Source organism: Gekko japonicus, unplaced genomic scaffold (genome assembly GCF_001447785.1).
Source record: "Gekko japonicus isolate JY-2015 unplaced genomic scaffold, Gekko_japonicus_V1.1 scaffold308, whole genome shotgun sequence".
Classification (NCBI taxonomy): Eukaryota; Metazoa; Chordata; class Lepidosauria; order Squamata; family Gekkonidae; genus Gekko; species Gekko japonicus.
The window spans coordinates 1,112,676-1,133,725 of NW_015164673.1; the positions used below are offsets into that span (position 1 = coordinate 1,112,676).

Consider the following 21,050-nt stretch of genomic DNA (forward strand, 5'->3'; position numbering starts at 1 on the left):
AGTTACTATAATAATAGTTTATGTTGTAAATAAATGGAGCATTTATATAATCCACTGGTATCAAACCTTTGAATGTTATCAGCCATGTGTATTTTTGCACCACAGGATTGGGTGCGTAGAAATGGGGAGGGGAAAGCATTTGTGAATCTAAAGGATTTCTGTTTGTCTTCCTATACAAGGGCAGTAGTGAAGTTCATGTACTTGAAGACAAAATGTCCTGACCTTTCCAAAGGCAGGCTGGCTGGTACTACTGAGGCAGAATAGCATTTCTACCTGAGGACAGTATAAGCTATCCATTTCCCCCCCAAAGCTTTAAATTCAGTTTATTTGCTATTGGAAAGTGAAGCAATAGATTTGTGGTATTTATAATCAAGCTCAAGTTAAGCAATTGTGCCTGAATGTTCATGCTGCGATAGCACGTGTCCTTTTACATTATTTTGGTAATGCTTGATTCAGATTGGCTAAAAGAATGAGGAAAATGCTTATGTGACTGGCTGCAGATTTATTTATTTAAAATATTCTCCTCTCCCCTAACAATTATTGTCAAAGTGTTTAAGTGAATACAAGTTGAAACAATTAAGACTACCAGGTCCCCCCTGCTGGGGGATGGGGGGTAAGGTTGCCAGACCCAGATTGGGGAATTCCTGGAGATTTGGGAGTGGGGCCTGGGGAGGGCAGGGACCTCAGTGGGGTATGACGCCACAGAGTCCACCCTCCAGAGCACCCATTTTCTCCCAGGGAACTGATCTCTGTAGTCTGGAGACAAGCTGTAATTCCAGGGGGGTCCCCAGGCCCCACCTGGAGGTTGGCATCCTAAAATACAACATTAAAACAAGAAGACAATCAACATATAACTGAGCAGTTAGAAATTATTAAGCTATTAAAAGCAACACTGGAGATAAAATTGAATCCATTTTTAATTTTTTATTATTCTTTTTGCTAGTAGTGTGAATGTAGACTGTAGCTAGCTTGCCTTTTAATCCAGGTTATTTTCCAAAGGTATATGTAATGTGACTGAAGCTTACTTCACTTCAGCTTGAAAATGCAATTTTAAAAATCCTGTTTTTGTCCATGCTTTACAACAGTAAACTACTATCATTAAAACTACCATCAGAAACTAGTAGGGTTGCCAAATGTTTTTTACCTGGCGGCGGGGGGCTCCTGTCCGGCGTCCTGAGTGCGTGCTGCCATTTGAGGGGAAAACTTTGTTTTCCCCTCAAATGGCTGTGCCCCCGCCCCCAGCGTGCCCGGCGTCATGACGTCACATCCGGGTGACATGCACGCGGGGGTGGGGTTCCCCCGGGGCCCAATTCCGCGGGGGGGGGAAATTGGGCCTCCAAAGCGGGGGGAAATCCGCCCCCCGGGGGGACTTGGCAACCCTAGAAACTAGTGGGTTATGAAATGGCTAATTTATTCTGGAAAAAGTTAGCTTTCATACCTACTTTACCTTTACTGTATTATATGTTTATTATAATTACTTTAATAACTCATTCAATCCCATGAATTGCAAGAAGCTTTCCCCCTCTAAAATGCCTGAGTACTGTTCTGCTACTATCAAGTAATACAACTGTTTGTTCATTTAACTTCACTAGGATGTGGTCTGTAATTCTGGCACAGGTAGGGAAACTCAATTTCCTGCAAATTTTATCACCATCTATCAGTTTTAAAATAACAGCTTTCTCATTCACTTGTAGAAACCACTTAATTTAGGAATTTACTTGGACTAGAAGCTTTAATGAGATTAATGAAATTTAGTGCATAATAAATGTAATTTATTTTACTGCTCATTCTTATTGTCACTTAAATGACATCATAAAATATACCGGGAAACCTTGACTGGCTGTTCAGTACTTTCCAAGAATTATGCATATTTTATTTTTTTCCTACTTAAAAAACCCCATTCCATATACACTTCAAAGGATGATATGAAACATATATGAAGTAGACCATATTATATTGACAGTACTCCTTGGAAACTGAAGTATCAGTTTCCTAAATAACTAGAGAAAATTCAAATAATTTCCCTCCAGTTCCTCCGGGTTATATATTTCTAATTTTACAGTTAAGCCATCATAATAGCATTTTAAAAATAATTTAGCTGGATGAGTGTAAATAATGCATTAAACACAAGTGTGTCATATCCCCCGCCCCTCCCCTAAGTTTCGGGAGGGGGTATTTCATTGACTTCTCCAAGAACTACCGATTTCCAGATTTCTAAAAAGGCTGCTACTTGAGTACAGATGTAGTGTACAGACAGTATGAAACTTACTAGCTTTGTAACTATGTGCAAGTTATAGGCTTGCCAAGTCCCCCCAGGGCGGCAGATCGGGCCCCGGGGGGGACCCCACCCCGACATGCACGTCACCCGGAAATGACACGACCACGCCGGGCATGCTGGGGGCAGGGTCACGGTCATCCGAGGGAAAACTCTATGGTTTTCCCTCGGATGGTCGTGGCCCCCGCCTCAGCGTGCCCGTCGTCGTCACGTCACTTCCGGGTGACGTGCGCGCACTCCAGCCGCCAGCCAGGAGTCCCCCGCTGCGGCTCAAAAAGCACTTGGCAACCCTAGCAAGTTATGATTCTAGACCTGGAACTCGTTCTCACAAACAGCAGATGAAGTTAACCTGTTTTTTTTCCATAATAGTCTTTATTTATTTTAACACCACACAGGACTCAACAACATAACCCTCCACCAACCAAACACACCATCTACATCTAATACAGAACCTCCTAGTCAACTTAAACATCGTCTAGCCGTCTAGCCATTTATATACCGGTGACCAAACGTTCTTGAATCTTGAGCTCATATTTCCGTTTATCTTTTGAGTTAGATTGTCCATTTCGGCAATATCAATCATTTTGTTAATCAGTTGTTCTTTTGTCGGTACCTGTTCCGCTTTCCATTCCCTAGCTAAGTTAACCTGTTTTTTAACTGTGAGGCCATCCATTAGGTAGGATTAGGGTTGCCAGCTCTGAGTTACATAAGAACATAAGAGAAGCCAATGTTGGATCAGGTGAATGGTCCATCCAGTCCAACACTCTGTCACACAATGGCCAAAAATACCAGGTGCCATCAGGAGGTCCACCAGTGGGGCCAGGACACTAGAAGCCCTCCCACTGTTGCCCCCCCCCCAAGCACCAAGAATACCGTGCATCACCCGCCCCAGCCTGTGAGTTCCTACCTTGTGGCTAATAGCCACTGATGGACCTCTGCTCCATATGTTTAGCCAGTTCCCTCTTGAAGCTGTCCATGCTTGTAGCCACCACCACCTCCTGTGGCAGTGAATTCCATGTGTTAATCACTCCTTGGGTGTGAAGAAGTACTTCCTTCTATCTGTTCTAACTCGACCGCTCAGCAATTTCATGGAGTGCCCATAAGTTCTTGTATTGTGAGAAAGGGAGAAAAGTACTTCCTTCTCTACCTGCTCTATCCCATGCATAATCTTATAAACCTCGATCATGTCACCCCTCAGCCATCGTTTCTCCAAGCTAAAGAGCCCCAAGCACTTTAACCTTTCTTCATAGGGAAAGTGTTCCAACCCTTTTATTATTCTAGTCACCCTTTTCTGCACTTTTTCCAATGCTATAATATCCTTTTTGAGGTGTGGTGACCAGAACTGTACGCAGTACTCCAAATGAGGACGTACCATCGATTTATACAGGGTCATTATGATACTGGCTGATTTGTTTTCAGTTCCCTTCCTAATAATCCCCAGAGTAGCGTTGGCCTTCTTTATTGCAGTCACGGGGTGGAGCCTGAGGAGGGCACGGTTTGAGGACCAGAGGGATTTTAATGGGGTATGATGCCATAGAGTCCACCTTCCAAGGTGGTCATTTTCTCCATTGTCTCTTTCACCTGGAGATCAGTTGTAATCCCAGATCTCCAGCTACCACCTGGAGGTTGGTAACCCTAGGTAGGATGCATGCCTCAGTCAGCAGGTTTGAGACACATTGGATTTTTTAAATGTTATGCAAGGAGCAATTGGGGGGGGGGGATAAGAAAGGCTGCAGTGATCGGGGAAAGCAGGGAAGATGCCTTCCTCTGCTTTTGCTGCTTACGATCCAAGCCTTGATCGTTCTCTGCTTGACTGTGCCACTTCAGACTACGGGTGAGAGATCATACGACTGGATTCTCTTCCACATGAAATATTTTCCTGTACCCCGCCAAATTAATAAATTGCTGGAAAAAGGCTTTCTCCCTAATATTCCAGATGCCATGTTTGTAGGGGCCTTCTGTATAGAGGAGTATTCAGTGACGTTGACTTCCACCATGCACACTCTCGGTCCAGTAAACTGGGTCGTCTCCTTCTATAGACGTGAATGAGGCTTCAGAGTTGTGTTAGAGACTCATTATTTAATCCAATGATTGAAAAAAAAGATTTCAAATCAGTTCCATATTTTTAATCTAAAGGGAGCTATTTGCGCTTGATACTAACGTCAATAAGCTTGCAGGAGGATGCACAGATTGCTAAATTTCAAGAGATTTTAGGGAGAACTTCTTGGGCAAAAAGAAGTGTTAAATAGTTTTGAAAAAGGATAGCAAACATTATTGGTTACCATTAGGGTTGCCAGCTCTGGGTTGGGAAATACCTGCAGATTTGGGGGGTGGATAGGTGGAAACCCCCGCCCCAGAGGCCCGTTCCCCGCCGCCGGTGGATCGGGCCCCGGGGGGGGGGCCCCCCCCGAAAATCACCCGGAAGTGACGCGGGCACGCCAGGCACACTGGGGGCGGGGCCACGGTCATCCGAGGGAAAACTCTATGGTTTTCCCTCAGATGGTTGTGGCCCCGCCTCCAGCGTGCCTGGCGTGCCCGCGTCACTTCCGGGTGATGTGGATGCGGCCGCTCGTGCTCCAGCCGCAAGCCGGGAGTCCCCCGCTGCGGCTCAATTCTCACTTGGCAACCCTAGGGGTGGAGCCTGTGGAGGGCGGGGTTTGGGGAGGGGAAGGACCTCCGCAGGGTAAAATGCCATAGTCAGCCCTCCAAAGCAGCCATTTTCTCCAGGGGAACTGATCTTAGTCATCTGGAGATCAGCTGTAATAACAGAAGACCTGCAGGTGCTACCTGGTGCCAAAGGATGGGAGGGTTTTCTTTCCTATTTATATATTTTCCCTTTTTGCTGACAGGATGAGAGCAAAGCTATATTATGTATTCCCTCTATCAAGGAAAATCCTAGGTTGCTTGGGGAAGGTGAGGGGTGTGATTGTGAGGGTGGTGGGCAAGTAGGGGTCATGGGGAGATTGAGCAGGGAGAGGAAACTGGAATTTATGAGCATAGAAGCAAAGATAGGAAATGGGTTTTGCATAAATGGGAGATGCCAGTAGATGGGATACTAGTACTGAACCGAAAAAAGGGGCAGGTTTGATGTGTGTGTTTTTCCCCATGAAACCCCCCCCCCCCCTTCTTCCTTTTCAGTTATTTCTCTTTTCCCTGGCAGAAGGGTGCGAAATCAGTTGCATGTGGATAGGTGTGGGGAGGACTGGTCTCCATGCCTGAAGCAACAGGGTCATTGCTCCTGTGCACTGCAAAACAGGGGTCATTTAGTAGAAAAAGAGCTAGGGGAACTCATTAGCATAACTCATTAGCATATACCACACCCCCTGACATCACCGGAAGTGTGTCATAAGGCCACACACCCCGCCCCCAATGGTCCCGGCCGCCACCACCGGCCTTGCAGCTCCACTGCCGAGTTCCCTCTTCTCCTGCCTCCTCCTGGCTGAATGAGGGCCGGAAGCGGGGTGGACGGAAGCGGGGGGCGGGGCTTCGTCATGTGCCCCGACCCCCAGTACCTCACCTGGGGGAACTGCGTTCCCCCGCGATCCCCCCCGAAATGACCTCTGCTGCAAAACCAGTGGCCTCTTCTGCCTTGCGTTGCTTTCAAATGGATGAACATTTTGGTGCATTCCCTAATATAAGGGAGGATTGACCTGTTTCCCTTGACAGTGGATACCATTTTGCTCTCATGCCTACACCCCAACTGAAGATCAGGAAATAATGACAGCAAACTGATAAGGGGGGAAGATAAGCAGTAGAATGAAGGCTGAGTGTGGGCCGCAAACGTCTTTACACATGAGCCTCTGCCCCCACTGTCAGCCTTCATTCTACTGCTTTCCTCGTAGAAACACAGCCTTGTGAAAATCAGATGCAGCATTAGGAAAACTGCTGGTTATTCCTTTCGCCGCCTGTTATGATGAGCCCAGTTTCAGACTGAACGTTTTATTGATCTGGAAGGCTGGCCAATCCTTCACTTTTCTGGAACTTGCTGATCTTGCATTTTATAGATTATTTTTATCTTCAATTCTGCTTTTATTACATGTTTGCACTTCTGTGGCTTGTTGCCGTAATAAATGCCTGACTGACTGACTGACTGGCATGTTTGCACCATTACACTTATCGAGCTTAAACGAATAGATTACAATGGTGTGGAGTGGGTAGGGTTACCAACCTCCAGGTGGTGGCTGGAGACCTTCCACTATTACAACTGATCTCCGGGCGAAAATGGCCACTTTGGATGGTGGACTCTATGGCATTATACCCCACTGAAGTCCCTCCCCTCCCCAAACCACTCCCTCCTCAAGCTCCGCCCCTAAAATCTATAAACATCTTAATCTTCAGAATAAATATCCTTGTAAACCAGACCACTGTCATCCTCATACTGTAGGGAGTTGATGTGGGGGACAGAGTCAGAGAGTGGCTGGATTTTGCAAGGCCACCTGGCAACCTCATAGCTGAGGTATGATTTAAAGCCGAGACTTCCTATTTTGCTGCCGCTCTGATACCACCTTTCTATTTAGAAAAAAACAGTGCCGTGTAAAGCAGCTTACCGGACTTCTGGAGTTCAGGCTTAAGTTTTGGAGCTCTTTGGAGTTTGGTGTAGTGGTTAAGTGTGCGGACTCTAATCTGGGAGAACCGGGTTTGATTCCCCACTCCTCCACTTGCACCTGCTGATGTGACCTTGGGTCAGTCACAAGCTCTGGCACAGCTGTCCTTGAAAAAGAGCAGTTTGTGTCAGAGCTCTCTCAGCCCCACCCACCTCACAGAGTGTCTGTTGTGGGGAGGGGAAGGGAAAGGAGTTTGTAAGCCGCTCTGAGACACCTTTGGGTAGTGAAGTGCGGGGTATAAATCCAATCTCTCCTCTTCTCTTCTCTTCTTTATCCAGTAGAAGGTTACAGGTTACTTCTGGGATTGTATTTGTTATAGCTGTTAGCTATCAACACTTAACTTCTGTCCAGTGTAGACTTTATAAGAAGGCTCTTGCTGGATCAGGCCAGTGGCTCATCCAGTATCCAACCACTAGCTGTGGAGGGCCAAAAACAGGGCACAGAGGAAAAGGTCTTCCCCGATGCTGGTTTCCCAGCGCTGGTATTCAGAGGTTAACTTCCTCCGGATGTGGGGGTTCTATTTAGTCATTCTGGCTGGTTCTCCTTTAAAGCAATCCATGCTAGTGGCTGTCACTACATCAAGCGGCAGAGAATTCCAAGTTTAATTACTTGCTGACTAAAGAAGTACTAATCCTAAAAGAAATCAACCCTGACTGTTCCCTGGAAGGCCAGATAATGAAACTGAAGCTCAAATACTTTGGCCACCAAATGAGAAGGGAGCACTCACTGGAGAAGACCCTGATGCTGGGAAAGATTGAAGGTCAAAGAAGACGGGGACGGCAAAGGATGAGATGGTTAGACAGCGTCATAGATGCACCGAACATGAAATTGAGCCAACTTCAGAGGACGGCGGAAGACAGGAAGGCCTGGCGTGATCTGGTCCATGGGGTCACAAAGAGTCGGACTCGACTGTGCGACTGAACAACAACAAAGAAGTACTTCCCTTTGTGTATCCTGAATCTATTACACATCAGTTTCCTTGGGTCCCCCCTAGTTCAAATATTATGAGATATGGAGAAGAAGTTCTCTGTCTACTTTTTCTGGCCTGTGCATTATTTTATTGACCTCTGTTGCATCCCACCCCCAAGTCATAAGCTTCCTTCTACTTGTGCATTTAGTGTGTTTCAGACCTTGTGAAACACTAGAGCGGCACATTCGACTTCACTAGCGTAGCTTGCCAAAAATTGTTGCTGTCCCCCACACACCCATATTTTGAGTGAGATCTAGCATATTTGCTGACATAGTGTAGGCATGGACTTTGACTTCAGAAAGGTTCCTGGCTCTGTGTGGCATCTTGGACATATATGAAGGGCTGCCAGGCTCCAGGTGGGGCCTGGAAATCTCCAGGAAGTAGATGTCTGGATTACAGAGATCAGCTCCCCTGGAGAAAATACCTGTTTTGGAGTGTGAACTTCTGACAGCTTCCTGTCAGAGAGGAGCCCAGCTCCTATATACATCTCTCTTCTACCTGACAAAAGCTGCCGTGGGTATTAAATGTTTTCTGATTTAGTTGTTTACCTGACACCCTAGGCTTCTATTTTACATGGCTAAAATATTTGCATTAGTCTCCTTTCTTTAGCTTAAGGCATCCAAGAAGCTGGTTCAGTGCAAGGTGATTGCCTGATGTTTTGTGTATCAATCTGGGTGACCCTCAGATCTAGGTGACCCTCAAGGCCATTTAATTTAACAGTACTGTATTCTACTACCCTAATAGGGTGCAGTTGCACCCTTCTCCAAGAACACTGTATTCTACCACCCTAATAGGGTGCAGTTGCACCCTTCTCCAAGAACACTGTATTCTACCACCCTAATAGGGTGCAGTTGCACCCTTCTCCAAGAACACTGTCTTAATTGTTTCTATAACTTAGGATTGATAGGAGTGGCTGGCCACTAATCGAGTTATCAGATAAGTGGATTTTTCTTATTGTGAGTTTTAAACCAATTTGCTGATGGAATGAACGTCTTGATAGTAACCAATGTATTCTCAAGGTGGGGCTCTCTGTCTGCATGGCAGTTTTTGCTCTTGAATTCAACTACCGTAGTTCTTTGTACACTTGCTACCTTTAAAATCCTGATGCCGTTTAAGAATATTTCCCACGTGCCCAGGTATTTATTATTTACCATATGTATGGAGTTTAAAGTGCAGACTTCTTTACAGGCTTTTCCTCAACATCCTAGCGTTCAGGTCACTGGTATTTCTGTTTTAGTATAGGCTATATAATCTGCAAACTGAAGTAGATACTCATTTGTCCAAGGTTATCCAGTGGTTTTATGACGAAGCTGGGGTTTGAACTGAACTCAGCTGACCCATATCAATATTAACTGGCTGTAGCTTGGCAGTGTGCATATTTCTGTTTCTGAAAAGCACCACTTATTAGGAGGATGAATCTTATTTTGAGGAAAACTAAAGAACAATCCCCCAATCCCTTCTGGTGGGGGAGGGGGCTGGCGATTCAGCCGGGGGCTTGCAGCGTAGACGGACCCTGCCACCTTTAGGAGAGCTGCACCCTAGAAATCAATGGGCTTAGAAATGTGCAGTTGTGTTTAGGATGGCCCTGTTAGACTTTACCAACTGTTTCCAAACTGGGAATAAGTTGTAAATGACCTGAATTGTAGTGCTTTGGAGGGAAACCTGTAAGGCTGTCAGTAAGCAAAAGTTTCCTGTTGGTTGCTCAAGTTTCTAATGAATGGGCCGTCTCATTTGCTCAAATCCATCTCCTTCCTTCACGTTTATCCCTCCCTGCATCATCTGGATTTTGAGACTGTAGCCTCCTTGGAGCGGGGACCTAGCTTCTGATGATTATGTAAAGCACCATATGTTATATGGGCTCTACATTAATGGATAATTGTGTAGTAATATTGGCAGGGGCTGTTCTTTTCCCCAGCTCATTTCATTCATGTCATCTTTTTCTTCGGATTTATACACTGAGGCAAAGCCTAGAATAACTAATTCAGAAAAGCTAAAAATAAGATCCATTATCCATGGAAGAGGTCAGGATTTTATCCCCCCCTCCCCTCGTTCTCCCCCCGCCCCTTTACTGTACCAGCTGATATTTGAGTAAGTGGCAATCGATCTTCGTAATGTCTGGTTCTCATTTTTCAAAAAAACGAAAGGGCTGTGGCTTTAAGTAATCACTGGCTGCTTGTGCCAAGTCCAAGAGCTGCAGTGTCTGCTTCTGTTGGGGGAGAGGCCAGTAGAAGAAGAAGTACGGTAACTGCACAGCACGATGAAGTAGGGGGCTGACTGGGCCGTGTCCAATGGGGAGCTAGCTAGCAGTGAGTTAAATGCAGCCCGACCAGTTTTAGTTTGTGGTGGTGCTGCCACCTGTACACTCCTGCTGTGTTTGAACAGCAGGGGGAGAAACGAAAAGCTGGGTGCAGAAGCCGGACGATGGGCTGCTCTAGCAGCAAAATGTGCCTGTATTCTCAGTGCGCTGCAAAGAAGGTAGTTAACGTTTTGTTCTGTAGTGCTCTTCTGGAACAACACCAGGGACTCTTTAAGTCGTGCTTTTGCTGCAAGCAAGGTGAAAAAGGGGTTCCAGCAGCAAGCAACGGGGGGGGGGGGGGGGAGTGTACCTGGATCTTGTGATCTCTGCACAATGTTCTGTCCTCTACAGCAGTGGCTGCATCTAAAGAGACAAGGAGTGAGATGAAATTCATCCCCATCCTGTTTTATGTGGGTACTGCATGATTCTTTTCCAGTTTCAGCCTCTTTACTGTACTGTTCTAGAATGTGGTTAATAGTGGGTTTGGGAAGGGGGAGCAGAAGCAAAGGTTTGCTCTTCTCAGGGGCTTTGTGATGACACAAACAGTGTGTTGAACTCTTGATGCTGGTGTGAACTGTATGGCTGCCTGCTATCTCGATACAACAAGCAGCTTGTCAACTCTTTTCTTCTTCTTAACTGCAGTGGGGCTTCTCCTGCTTTGGAAAGCTTAAAAGCCTTCCATATCTAAGCACCGTGTTTACCTTTGTTACAAAGTACATGTGCCACGTAATGTTTTCATGCTGTCCTTTGAGTTATGGGAAAGAGACATGCATCCTGGATCCTAGAATGTTAGTCGAGGGCTGGTGTTGTTTTTATCCTGGTAGAGCCGCTCATACTTGCCCAGCAAGCTGAGGGGTTTTATGAATTTAAAAATAAATCATGCACTTAAAGAACTGGTTCAGGGGTTTTACCAAACCCAGTTGCCTTTTATTTTGGCATCTGTGCTTTCTTAACTCAGGGCTGTCTGTGCGTTTGTAATGTTACAAAGCTGTTATCCCGGATGATTCATATCTTGGCTTCCTTTTCCTGTCTCTTGTCATTCTCCAAATAGCATCCGAGTTAATTATTGGAAAGTGTCATGTTTTCTGCTTAGAACATTTACAATGTTCTGTTTATGTTTTTGTCCCCACAGAGAGAGGAAACACTAAAGCAACACAAAGAGCTGTCTCTAGAACTTATCCACCTTCGTGGAGAGTTAGGTAAGCACGTGTGGGGTTTTTTTTGTGGTGGCAATCAATGCTCCCTCTAAGTTGTGGAGTCCTGTGAACAAAAACTCTACCTTTTGAGCTATTGGCATTAAAGTTGTGAGCAAGCGATTTGGCTACTGCATAAATCAGTATGCTTTGGAGCCAGCCTTCCTGAGCTAGGACAAAGATCTGTGAGCCGGAGGCTAAAAAACTGTGAGCTAGCCTCACACTCAGCTTAAAGGGAACATTGGTGGCAATTAAAATAAAAATGTAGCAGCAAAACTGCATTAAGACGTAACCCATGGGACTGAACCAGCAAAATCTAATCCCCTGACTGTATTCTGTTCAAGAGTTTATGCTTTGCATTTCTCCTGCGTTTTGACTGCGTGACCCCAGGTTCACTGAATTCCTGGCACCAACTTGACTGAGCGTACCAGAGCTTCCTCTCAAACACGTATCTGATGGTCAAAACATTACTGGGGAGGGAAAGATGACGACGGGATGACTGGCTGTCAGTATGCATTGGTCCCTGTTTGTTTAAATGTTTTAGCAGACGTGTGTTTTTACGTCTTGCCAGTAAGTGAAACAACTGTAAAATATTCTATATTTTATTGATCACAGTGTATCATACTGGGGTTTTCTGGACATGAGCGTATAATGAACAGGGAAAAAATGTTACTTACAGTAAGTAGGTTAATTACTTGAAGGCAGCATAAACTGATGACCATAATACTGGAAATGGTCTGAAATGAGGCATGGCCTAAGTTTCCAAGGAGGGTTGCCAGCCTCCAGGTGGGACCTGGAGTTCTCCTAGAATTACAATTTATCGCCGAGCTACAGAGATCAGTTCCCCGGAGAAAAATGACAACCGTGGAGGAAGGACTCCACGGCATCCCAGCTCCCACTGGACTTCCTCCACTCCCCAAACTCCACTATCCCTAGGCGTGGCCCTCAAATCTCCACCAGTTTCGCTCACCAGCTTGGTGTAATGGTTATGAGTGGCAGATTCTAATCTGGAGAACCGGATTCGATTCCCCACTTCTCCACTTGAAGCCAGCTGGGTGACCTTGGGTCAGTCAAAGTTCTCTCATAGCTCTCTCAGCTCACCGTAAGCCTAACACCACAGAAGAGCTAGAGCTTCTGGCTGCCGGACAATCCTAGGATCTCCTGGCTACACTATGCACACTACCATACGATAACTAATTATTTCCCAAGCTGGAGCTGGCAACCTTGTTTCCAAGCAGACAAATGAAGGCTTGCCTCATAGCCACAATTCCTTAAGAATTTTTAAGCTTTAAAACTGGTCGTTGGTGGTTGTATAGTTCTTAAGAAGAATGGGTGGGGTGATCAACCTCCGGGTGGGGCCTGTAGATCTCCTGGAATTACAACTGATCTCGAGACTACAAAGATCAGTTCCTCTGGAGAAAATGGCAGCTTTGGGTTACCGTCTCTGTGGCATTATATCCTGCTTGAGATCCTTCCCAAACCCCACCTTCCCCCAGGCTCTCCCCCAAATCTCCAGGAATTTCTCACCCCAGAGTTGGCACCCTAATTCTGGCTTATCTCTGGCCTCCAGCATTCACTCTCCTTCAGCCCCGGCTGCCTTATAGGGATATCATTGACCTACCATGCTGGTCTGTTGTAAGGCTCACCGAAAGTGATGTATGTGGAACACTTCACCCACTTAAGGGAAGCATGTGATTAATAAGAAAAATTAATTGAATTTGAACCTCTATGTTTGGGTAGATGTACCGCTTTCATTTTCATCTCAGATGTGCGGAACCGGCCATTTTTATTATGAGAGTAATTAACTGTCTAAAGCAGAGAATTGTCTTAAGTAGCAGGTTGGCTTTTTTGTGTTGCAAATTGCTATTAGAACCATCTACTTAGCTTTCAGGATGTATTTGTAAACATGGCCTTGGCCACACTGTGAAGCCTTAATACATCCAGGCCTATTTTTAACTGCTGGAAGCTGCCTGTCTTATTATGATTGCATCTGCTGCAAGCTTACACCAGGTTAGATAAAGGGCCTTGTTTTGTCAGGGCAATGAATGTCTTTGAATGGCTTCTGTAAGCCATGTGTGTTAGTCTAATTATTTTCAAGTGCTGGGTAAGTTACCCTAGCATTTTTCACAAGGGAGAATGACACTCTGCCTTTACTGCCCCTTGTTCCATTTATTGCACAAAAATGAACCAGCTTTGCTCTATTATGTAAGTAGAAATGGTCTGTGCAAGTTCTACTCGGACCTTGGTGGTTTGCCTCTGGCTCACATTTACCTCCTTTTTTTGCTGGCCTTTGATGTTAACACAGGCTAGAATATCAGTACACTCTAAAGAATTTAGCCAAGCTTGAATTAATCTTCATATACAGTGGGCAACCCCACCAAAAGTCATTTTGTCACCAAATTCTATCCCACTTTTGTGAGAAGAGATTCCAGGAGATATGGGAGTATGTGTAGAACAGTAGAAGTGACAAGCTTTAAAAATATGTATAGGGAAAGCTATGTTGATAGAGAAATTCTGGGTCACTGTTCATGGCTTTTAGCTATCCAGGTGGCTTAAAAATTTACACCCATCTTTAAGGGTGTGAAAGTAGCCTTCTTGATATACCATGGCTTTATGTGAAACTGCGTCCTTTATGTATACATCAAGAGTACTTCCGCAAAGCCGATTAAGTTAGGCTGCTTTGGGGTTAGTAGCCTGTCAGGGCTGCTTTGGATGAGTCTCAGAAGCAAAAGTGACTTGCGTTTTCTGATTCCCAGTTTTTGCTTGGGTACCTAAAGAGGATCTCACCCAATAAGTGAAATCTGAGTCGCCAAGGTCACCTGATTGGCCTAACCATGGCCAGCATCCATGAATCCCACTTGCAAAACGGCAAAATAGGGTCCCTTGTGACCTTCACATCTTGTTTCAGCAAAAAGGGCTCTCCTGTACACGGTTTTCTACATTCGGATAGCTATAAAAGGTCACTAGAGTTGTTTTCTGGTGCTCTTTCAGAGACGTTCCAAGTTTCATGGGTTTAGGAAGGCTCTTCCAGTTTTTATCCCAACCTTCCTCCAAGCTTTTAAAGGTGCTGTATATGGCTCCCACACACACCTTTTGTCATCACAACAATCCTGTCAAGGGAGTTAGGCTGTGTGTGACTCAAGGGGAGCTTCATTATAATGTGGGAGTTTGACCTCAGGCCCTAGCCCACTGCTGCAACCACCACTACACCATACTCTTAGATTGGTTTTCAGGGGGAGGGAAAGCAGAATTGCCCCCTTCTCTGTGTCTCTTATCTTGGAAGCATTTGATGTTCATGTGCTTTCTGAGGAGCAGTAAACACTGGACTACTGTGCAGGTTATTACGTTTTTAACCTGCCCTTTCTCCGAGATACTCAGTATAGCCTGCTTGGTTGTCTGTCCTCCAGTCTCCATTTTACTCTGACAACAACCCTCTGAGAGAGGTTGAGGCTGAGAGATGGTAAGTAGCTCAGGTTTTGTCAGCAGCTTGTTGCTAGAGTGCCCTGACCTGGATAACTCATGCTAGCCTGATCTCATCAGATCTCGGAAGCTAAGCAAGGTCAGCCTTGGCTAGTATTTGGAAGGGTGACCACCAAGGAATACCAGGGTCATGACACCGGGGCAGGCAATGGCAAAACCAACTCTGAAACGTCCCTAATAAACAAATATAGCTCACCACCTAGTGGTGCATAATGCTAAAAGAGTTAGAACTTCTAGCTGCCATGCAATCTTAGGATCTACTGGCTGTACTACACACAAGGCCATACGATAATTAATTAATGTTACCAGAGCCTTCAACAACATAACGTTACCAGAGTTTCACGGTTCTTATCCAGCTCCCTAGCCATTACCCTGCTCTGACTCTCAAGTTATAAAGTTGTTAACTGGACACTGGTGAAACATTGGATTGTTCTATGCGTCTGTTTGTATGGCAAGTATCAGAAGACCTCCTAATGTGCCAAGACTGTGTTGGAGTGTAGTGGGAAGCAGTGGGATTTAGCAGAGTGCACTCAGACCTGTAAGTGGCTGATGCTCAAAGCTGAAACTCGGTCCGCCTGAGAACTGAAAATATTTTTCCTGCTCAGGTTTTTAGTCTATAATTGTAGCAAGCTTTTACTGACTCTTAGACTGCACATTGTATTTGTGTGTAATTTGTTTTCTGTATTTGAAGAACTTGTTGTTCAGTACTAAGCTTAGCATAAAGTACCTGTGTGAAGTAATAGAGGTGGGCTTGTTCCATATCCAGGGCACGTTAACCAGTCTACTTCATGCTGTTTCCTAGGTTTGTTCTCTTTACAATTGTTCTGATATGACCGAGAAACAGAACCATGTGTGGGCTATCTAGAAAGGAATTGGCTTGATCTCAGTGGCTCATGTTGAATCCCATGGAGTTAAGTGGTGTGCAGCTTGGAGCACTGGGGAGAGGGCTACAAAATCAGCCCTTCCAACCGAGTCTCCCAGGGCAGGAGGCAGATTTAGATGCAAACACCCAACCAGTATTCCTCGTCTGTATCACTGAATTCTGTTTGCTTCTGTAGGAAATCTGCACTGGAAGATGCTGTGGCAGTAGGTACCCAAACCTCCCCACCCCTTTATTGGCAGCGGTACAGCCACCTCTAATGCAGGTGGAACCGGGAAGCACAATATGGATCTCTGTGTGCTGCTTCCTCCATTATCCTTGCAGGTATTCACCCATCCTGGTCAGAATGATGGGCATTTTCCTAGTGTTATAAAGTTGCATCAGCATTTGATGCATATGCATGGAGTATTGATTCATTTGGTTTTATTTGAGGTTTGAGGATGACTGTTTTATTGTTCTTTTGACCACTGGCTAAAACATGTCTCTTTAACTATGCTTTAAGCTGAACAGTTTCATCCAGAATTGCAAGTTGTTAGCAACTTGGTTTTATCATAGAGTTTCCAGTGATTCCTAGAGATGTGTGATGTCACTTCCTGGTTATCCCCCAGAGTAACATCACATTGTTGCAGACAGTGTCTCCCATGTGGTTCCTCCCAACTGTCACCACTTGCCAGGCTGTGCGTGACTACTCTAGTTTCATCTCTTACAGCTCTTTATATGATCAGCTTCTAGTATAAGGGCTTTTTTTTAAAAAGGTATCATTTTAGGTTTCCCAATGTTGGCTTTTGTGGATGTTTTAATCTTTATTGTTTGGGTTGTTTAATTATTTGTGTTGTGTGTTTACTTTGTGAACAATCCCAAGCAGCAATATGGAAAGGCAGCATACAATTTTTTTCTAAATAACTAAAACAGCATGTGTCTTCCAGAATCCTGTAGTGAAGTCTTCTGTGCGTGCTGTAGTCTTTCTTTCCTTTTATTTTTTTAGGGATTGATCTAAGTATGATGGTCTGCCACCTGGGAATGGACAACCAGTAATTTATGGGCCAGTACCATAGAGCTCCTCTGCCAGCAGTCAGAGGGATTTAGTATGAATGCACATATGTCTCTTGCCATTTTTGAAAGGAGTCCTTATCATAAATAAATAGACCTGCTGGCTTGCATTGAAGGTTGTCTGGGAATAAGACATAAACTTTCTGATGAGATATAGAACTTTTCTGGTAGAGCTACGGAAATCAAATTCCCATGGAACTAATGTTTTCTGCAAAAAAACAACAACCCAATCCAGCATTTAATTTAATTTAATTGTGGAGGTGCAAGAAAAGCTTGGGCACATTTATACAGCCACAGCTGTTAGCATCCTGGCATATTTCGAGCAAATATTTTTCTAGTGTCTCTGTCAGCTTAAGAGGTGCTTAATCTATAAATCAGCTTTATGAATGTTAAATGAAGAGGAGCTGTTGGTGACCTTGAAACTGGGAGTCATTTTCTGTAAAGAAAAGGAGTCTGTCCATAAAACATACTTGGTTGTTGTTAGCCTTTCCTTTACCAGCGTGTTAACTAAATATTGCTTAGTTAATCTCTGTCTGGACAAAGACCGAAGAGAGATGGAAACACTGTAGAAAAGAGGAATGAAAGGTATTTGAGGTAGTCCCCTGTGTATGGTACCACTTCCTGACTCCAAAGTGGCGATCAGCATTTCCGTTTCTTACACACCCAGGGAAATGCTGATTTCCACTTTGGGGTCAGGAAGCAATTTTTCTCCAGGCCAGTTTTGACCAGGGATCCTAGAGGGTTTCTTTTGTCATCTTCTGGGCATCGAACAGGTGTCATGGGGTGTGTGTGGGGGGGTATTTGTGAATTTCCTCCATTGTGCAGGGGGTTGGACTAGATGACCCTGGATGGCCCTTCTAACTCTACGATTCTATCTTTTAAGAAACATTTAGATTTTTAAAAAATCTCACAAATAAGTTGAACTGGAATGTACTTGAATTGTGGGACTAATGAGCACAAAATTTTCTCACGTTGGGTTCAGAATGTTAAGGCATTGTTTCACTTTGCCCACCTACAAGTGCAAATCAGGCACCCTCCCCTTTGCAATTATTAGTTCTGTTATGTTGGACTTTGGAGAGATGGAAGGCTACCCAGCCTTTTGCTTGCGTCTCTGGTTCCTTCGATACTTTAATCTCATTCAGTCTCTTGCCTTCTACTATATGCAGGGAGTGGACTGGGAAGTGCAGATGGCCCTGGCGCAAGCCAAACTGAGTGCTCCTGTGGTGCTGTGATCCAGCTCTGCAGGAGTCACCCAGTGATGCAGACCAGGGGCATTAGCTCACCTAGTGCTTCTTCCTGAAAACTGGCAGCAGGGTGGGAAAAGACAACTGGTGAACTGACACCAATTATCCTTGCTGCCGAAGGGTCTGAGCCAAGTGGCCACCCCTCAGACTCTGCCAGAGTTATTAGAGCCTGGTTCTGGTCACCAGCAGCCCTCTGGGGAATCGGCAGAAGCTATATAGAACTTGTCTTGCAAGTGGGTTAAAATTTTGGCTCTAGTTCTTTGTTGTTGTTCTTCAGTCGCACAGTCGAGTCCGACTCTTCGCGACCCCATGGACCAGATCCCGCCAGGCCCTTCTGTTTTCCGCCGTCCTCTGAAGTTGGCTCAACTTCATGTTCGTTGCATCTATGACACTGTCTAACCATCTCATCCTTTGCCGTCCCCGTCTTCTTTGACCTTCAATCTTTCCCAGCATCAGGGTCTTCTCCAGGGAGTGCTCCCTTCCCTACTCGTTTGGTGGCCAAAGTATTTGAGCTTCAGTTTCATTATCTGGCCTTCCAGGGAACAGTCAGGGTTGATTTCTTTTAGGATTGACTGATTTGATCTTCTTGCAGTCCAAGGGACTCTCAAGAGTCTCCTCCAGCACCATAGTTCAAAAGAATCTATTCTTCGGCACTCGGCCTTCCTTATAGTCCAACTCTCACAGCCATACATGACTACTGGGAATACCATTGCTTGGACCATGCGTATTTTTGTTGGCAGGGTGATGTCTCTACTTTTTATCATGCTGTTTAGGTTCGCCATCACTTTCCTCCCAAGGAGCAGGCGTCTTTTAATTTCATGGCTGCAGTCACAGTCTGCGGTGATCTGGGATCCCAGGAACGTGAAGTCTGTCACTACTTCCACGACTTCCCCTTCTATTTGCCAAGGAGTGATGGGGCCGGATGCCATGATCTTAGTTTTTTTGATGTTGAGCTTCAAGCCCACTTTTGCGCTCTCCTCTTTTACCCTGAGCAAGAGGCTCTTTAGGTCCTCTTCACTTTCTGCCATTAGAGTGGTATCGTCTGCATATCTGAGGTTGTTGATCTTTTCCCCAGCAATCTTAATTCCCGCTTGTGATTCATCCAGGCCAGCATTTCGCATGATGTACTCTGCATATATATTAAATAAGCAAGGCGACAATATACATCCTTGTCGTACTCCTTTTCCTATGCTGAACCAATCAGTTGTTCCATATCCGGTTCTAACTGTCGCTTCTTGGCCCTTATACAGGTTTCTCAAGAGACATGTGAGGTGGTCTGGTACTCCCATCTCTTTAAGGCCCTGCCATAGTTTGTTGTGATCCACACAGTCAAAAGCTTTAGCATAGTCAATGAAGCAGAAGTAGATATTTTTCTGGTACTCTCTTGCTTTCTCCATAATCCAGCGAATGTTGGCAATTTGATCTCTAGTTCCTCTACCTCTTCGAAACCCAGCTTGTACTTCTGGTAGTTCTCTATCCACGTACTGTTGAAGCCTAGCTTGTAGGATCTTGAGCATGACCTTGCTAGCGTGTGATATGAGTGCAATTGTGCGATAGTTTGAACATTCCTTGGCATTGCCCTTCTTTGGGATTGGAATGTATACTGACCTTTTCCAATCCTGTGGCCACTGTTGCGTTTTCCAAATTTGGTGGCAAATTGAGTGCAGCACTTTAACAGCATCATCTTTTAAGACTTTGAACAGCTCAGCTGGGATACCATCACCTCCACTAGCTTTGTTGTTAGTAATGTTTTCTAAGGCCCATTTAACTTCACATTCCAGGATGTCTGGCTCGAGGTCATTGATTATACCGTCGTGGTTGTCTAGTTCTTTAGTAGAATAGTAATGCATTTAAATTGCATTGGGATTTTTCTGCCATGTTGCCATTCGATATTTTTCTATTGGAATGTTGTCTGAGTGTGTACAGAGTTCAGTTATAACTTGTTCCCGGCTGTCCCTGTTCCCCTAGTGGAAGCTTTATTTACATGTGGAAAGCAGGAATCCACAACTCTGCTTGCCAGAGGAGCCTAGCGAGCAGAACCATCAGCCGCTTACAGTACCCGTTCCTAGAATCCCCCATTTTGTAGTGTAGGCAAGACAGAAACAGCAGGAGTCTTTTTTGCAGTAGCAGAAACTTCTGCTGTTTCGTTTGTCAATACACCAGCACGAATCAGGAGATGAAGTTACATCTCTCCCAATCCCTCTGGGCAACCCAAAGGATTTTGATTTGTTTATTGTCGCCATTAAGTCACAGCTGACTTACAGCAACCTTGTAAGGTTTCAAGGCATTCAGAGGTGGTTTGCCATTGCCTGCCTCTGTATCTTGCCCCTGGACTTCTTGGTGGTCTCCCATCCAAATACTAGCCAGGACCAATCCTGTTTAGGTTCCAAGATCTGTCAGTGACGAGATTGGACAAGCTGATCCCAAAGGATTAGGGGGAGCAGATAACACTAGTAAGACAAGCCAACATTTGTGGACCCTTGGAGGTGAAGCAAAAGGACACCAAATATCCCAACATTTATGGGTCCTGTAAAGCTTTAGGTTGAAGAAGTGCCTGCGTTGTGCTTTTCATGTTTTGTGCTTTGCTTTCCCCAAATCAGTTTATACAGTATATGTGATACCTGATCTCTGCCTGTTCCTGTGAAATAATTTAACAGTCGTAAGTTCTGCTGGAAAGCACTTCCAAGTGCAGTTATTATGTGTGTATGTCCAGCAGCATGTTAGCTGATACCCTAGAAACGCTCTTAAATGAATGAAAAGAATAAGTAGTCATGTTGACTTAATAACTATGCCCAGTGAAAGCTTTTATATCTTCCAAAGCTAGAGTTTTTGAAACTTGATAGCTTTTTGTTGCAAATATTTGGGCATTTTGCAGTTTTTTTTCTTTCTAGGAAAGAAAAGAAAGAAAGGCAAGAAAGCCTGGTATCAAATAACATCTGTTCAATTAGTATTCCTGGCACCCTTTGAAGGGGAAATCCCCCGTACTGTTACCCAAATTGGTAGTCTCTTAAGTAGTTGGGGGAATTTAGCTTAAATCAGAGACACAGCGAGAGGGGTC

At 44.9% G+C, this 21,050-nt stretch overlaps 1 protein-coding gene across 2 annotated transcripts in view; it reads left to right on the forward strand.

Moving 5' to 3' along the window:
- MTUS1 (microtubule associated tumor suppressor 1) overlaps window positions 1-21,050 on the forward strand; it is a 124,932-nt gene that overhangs the window by 89,504 nt on the left and 14,378 nt on the right. For both annotated transcript variants that reach the window (XM_015409252.1, XM_015409253.1), the window contains one exon: window positions 11,278-11,344. In XM_015409252.1, coding sequence (XP_015264738.1) covers window positions 11,278-11,344 — 67 coding nt within the window. The remainder of the gene's footprint in view (window positions 1-11,277; window positions 11,345-21,050) is intronic.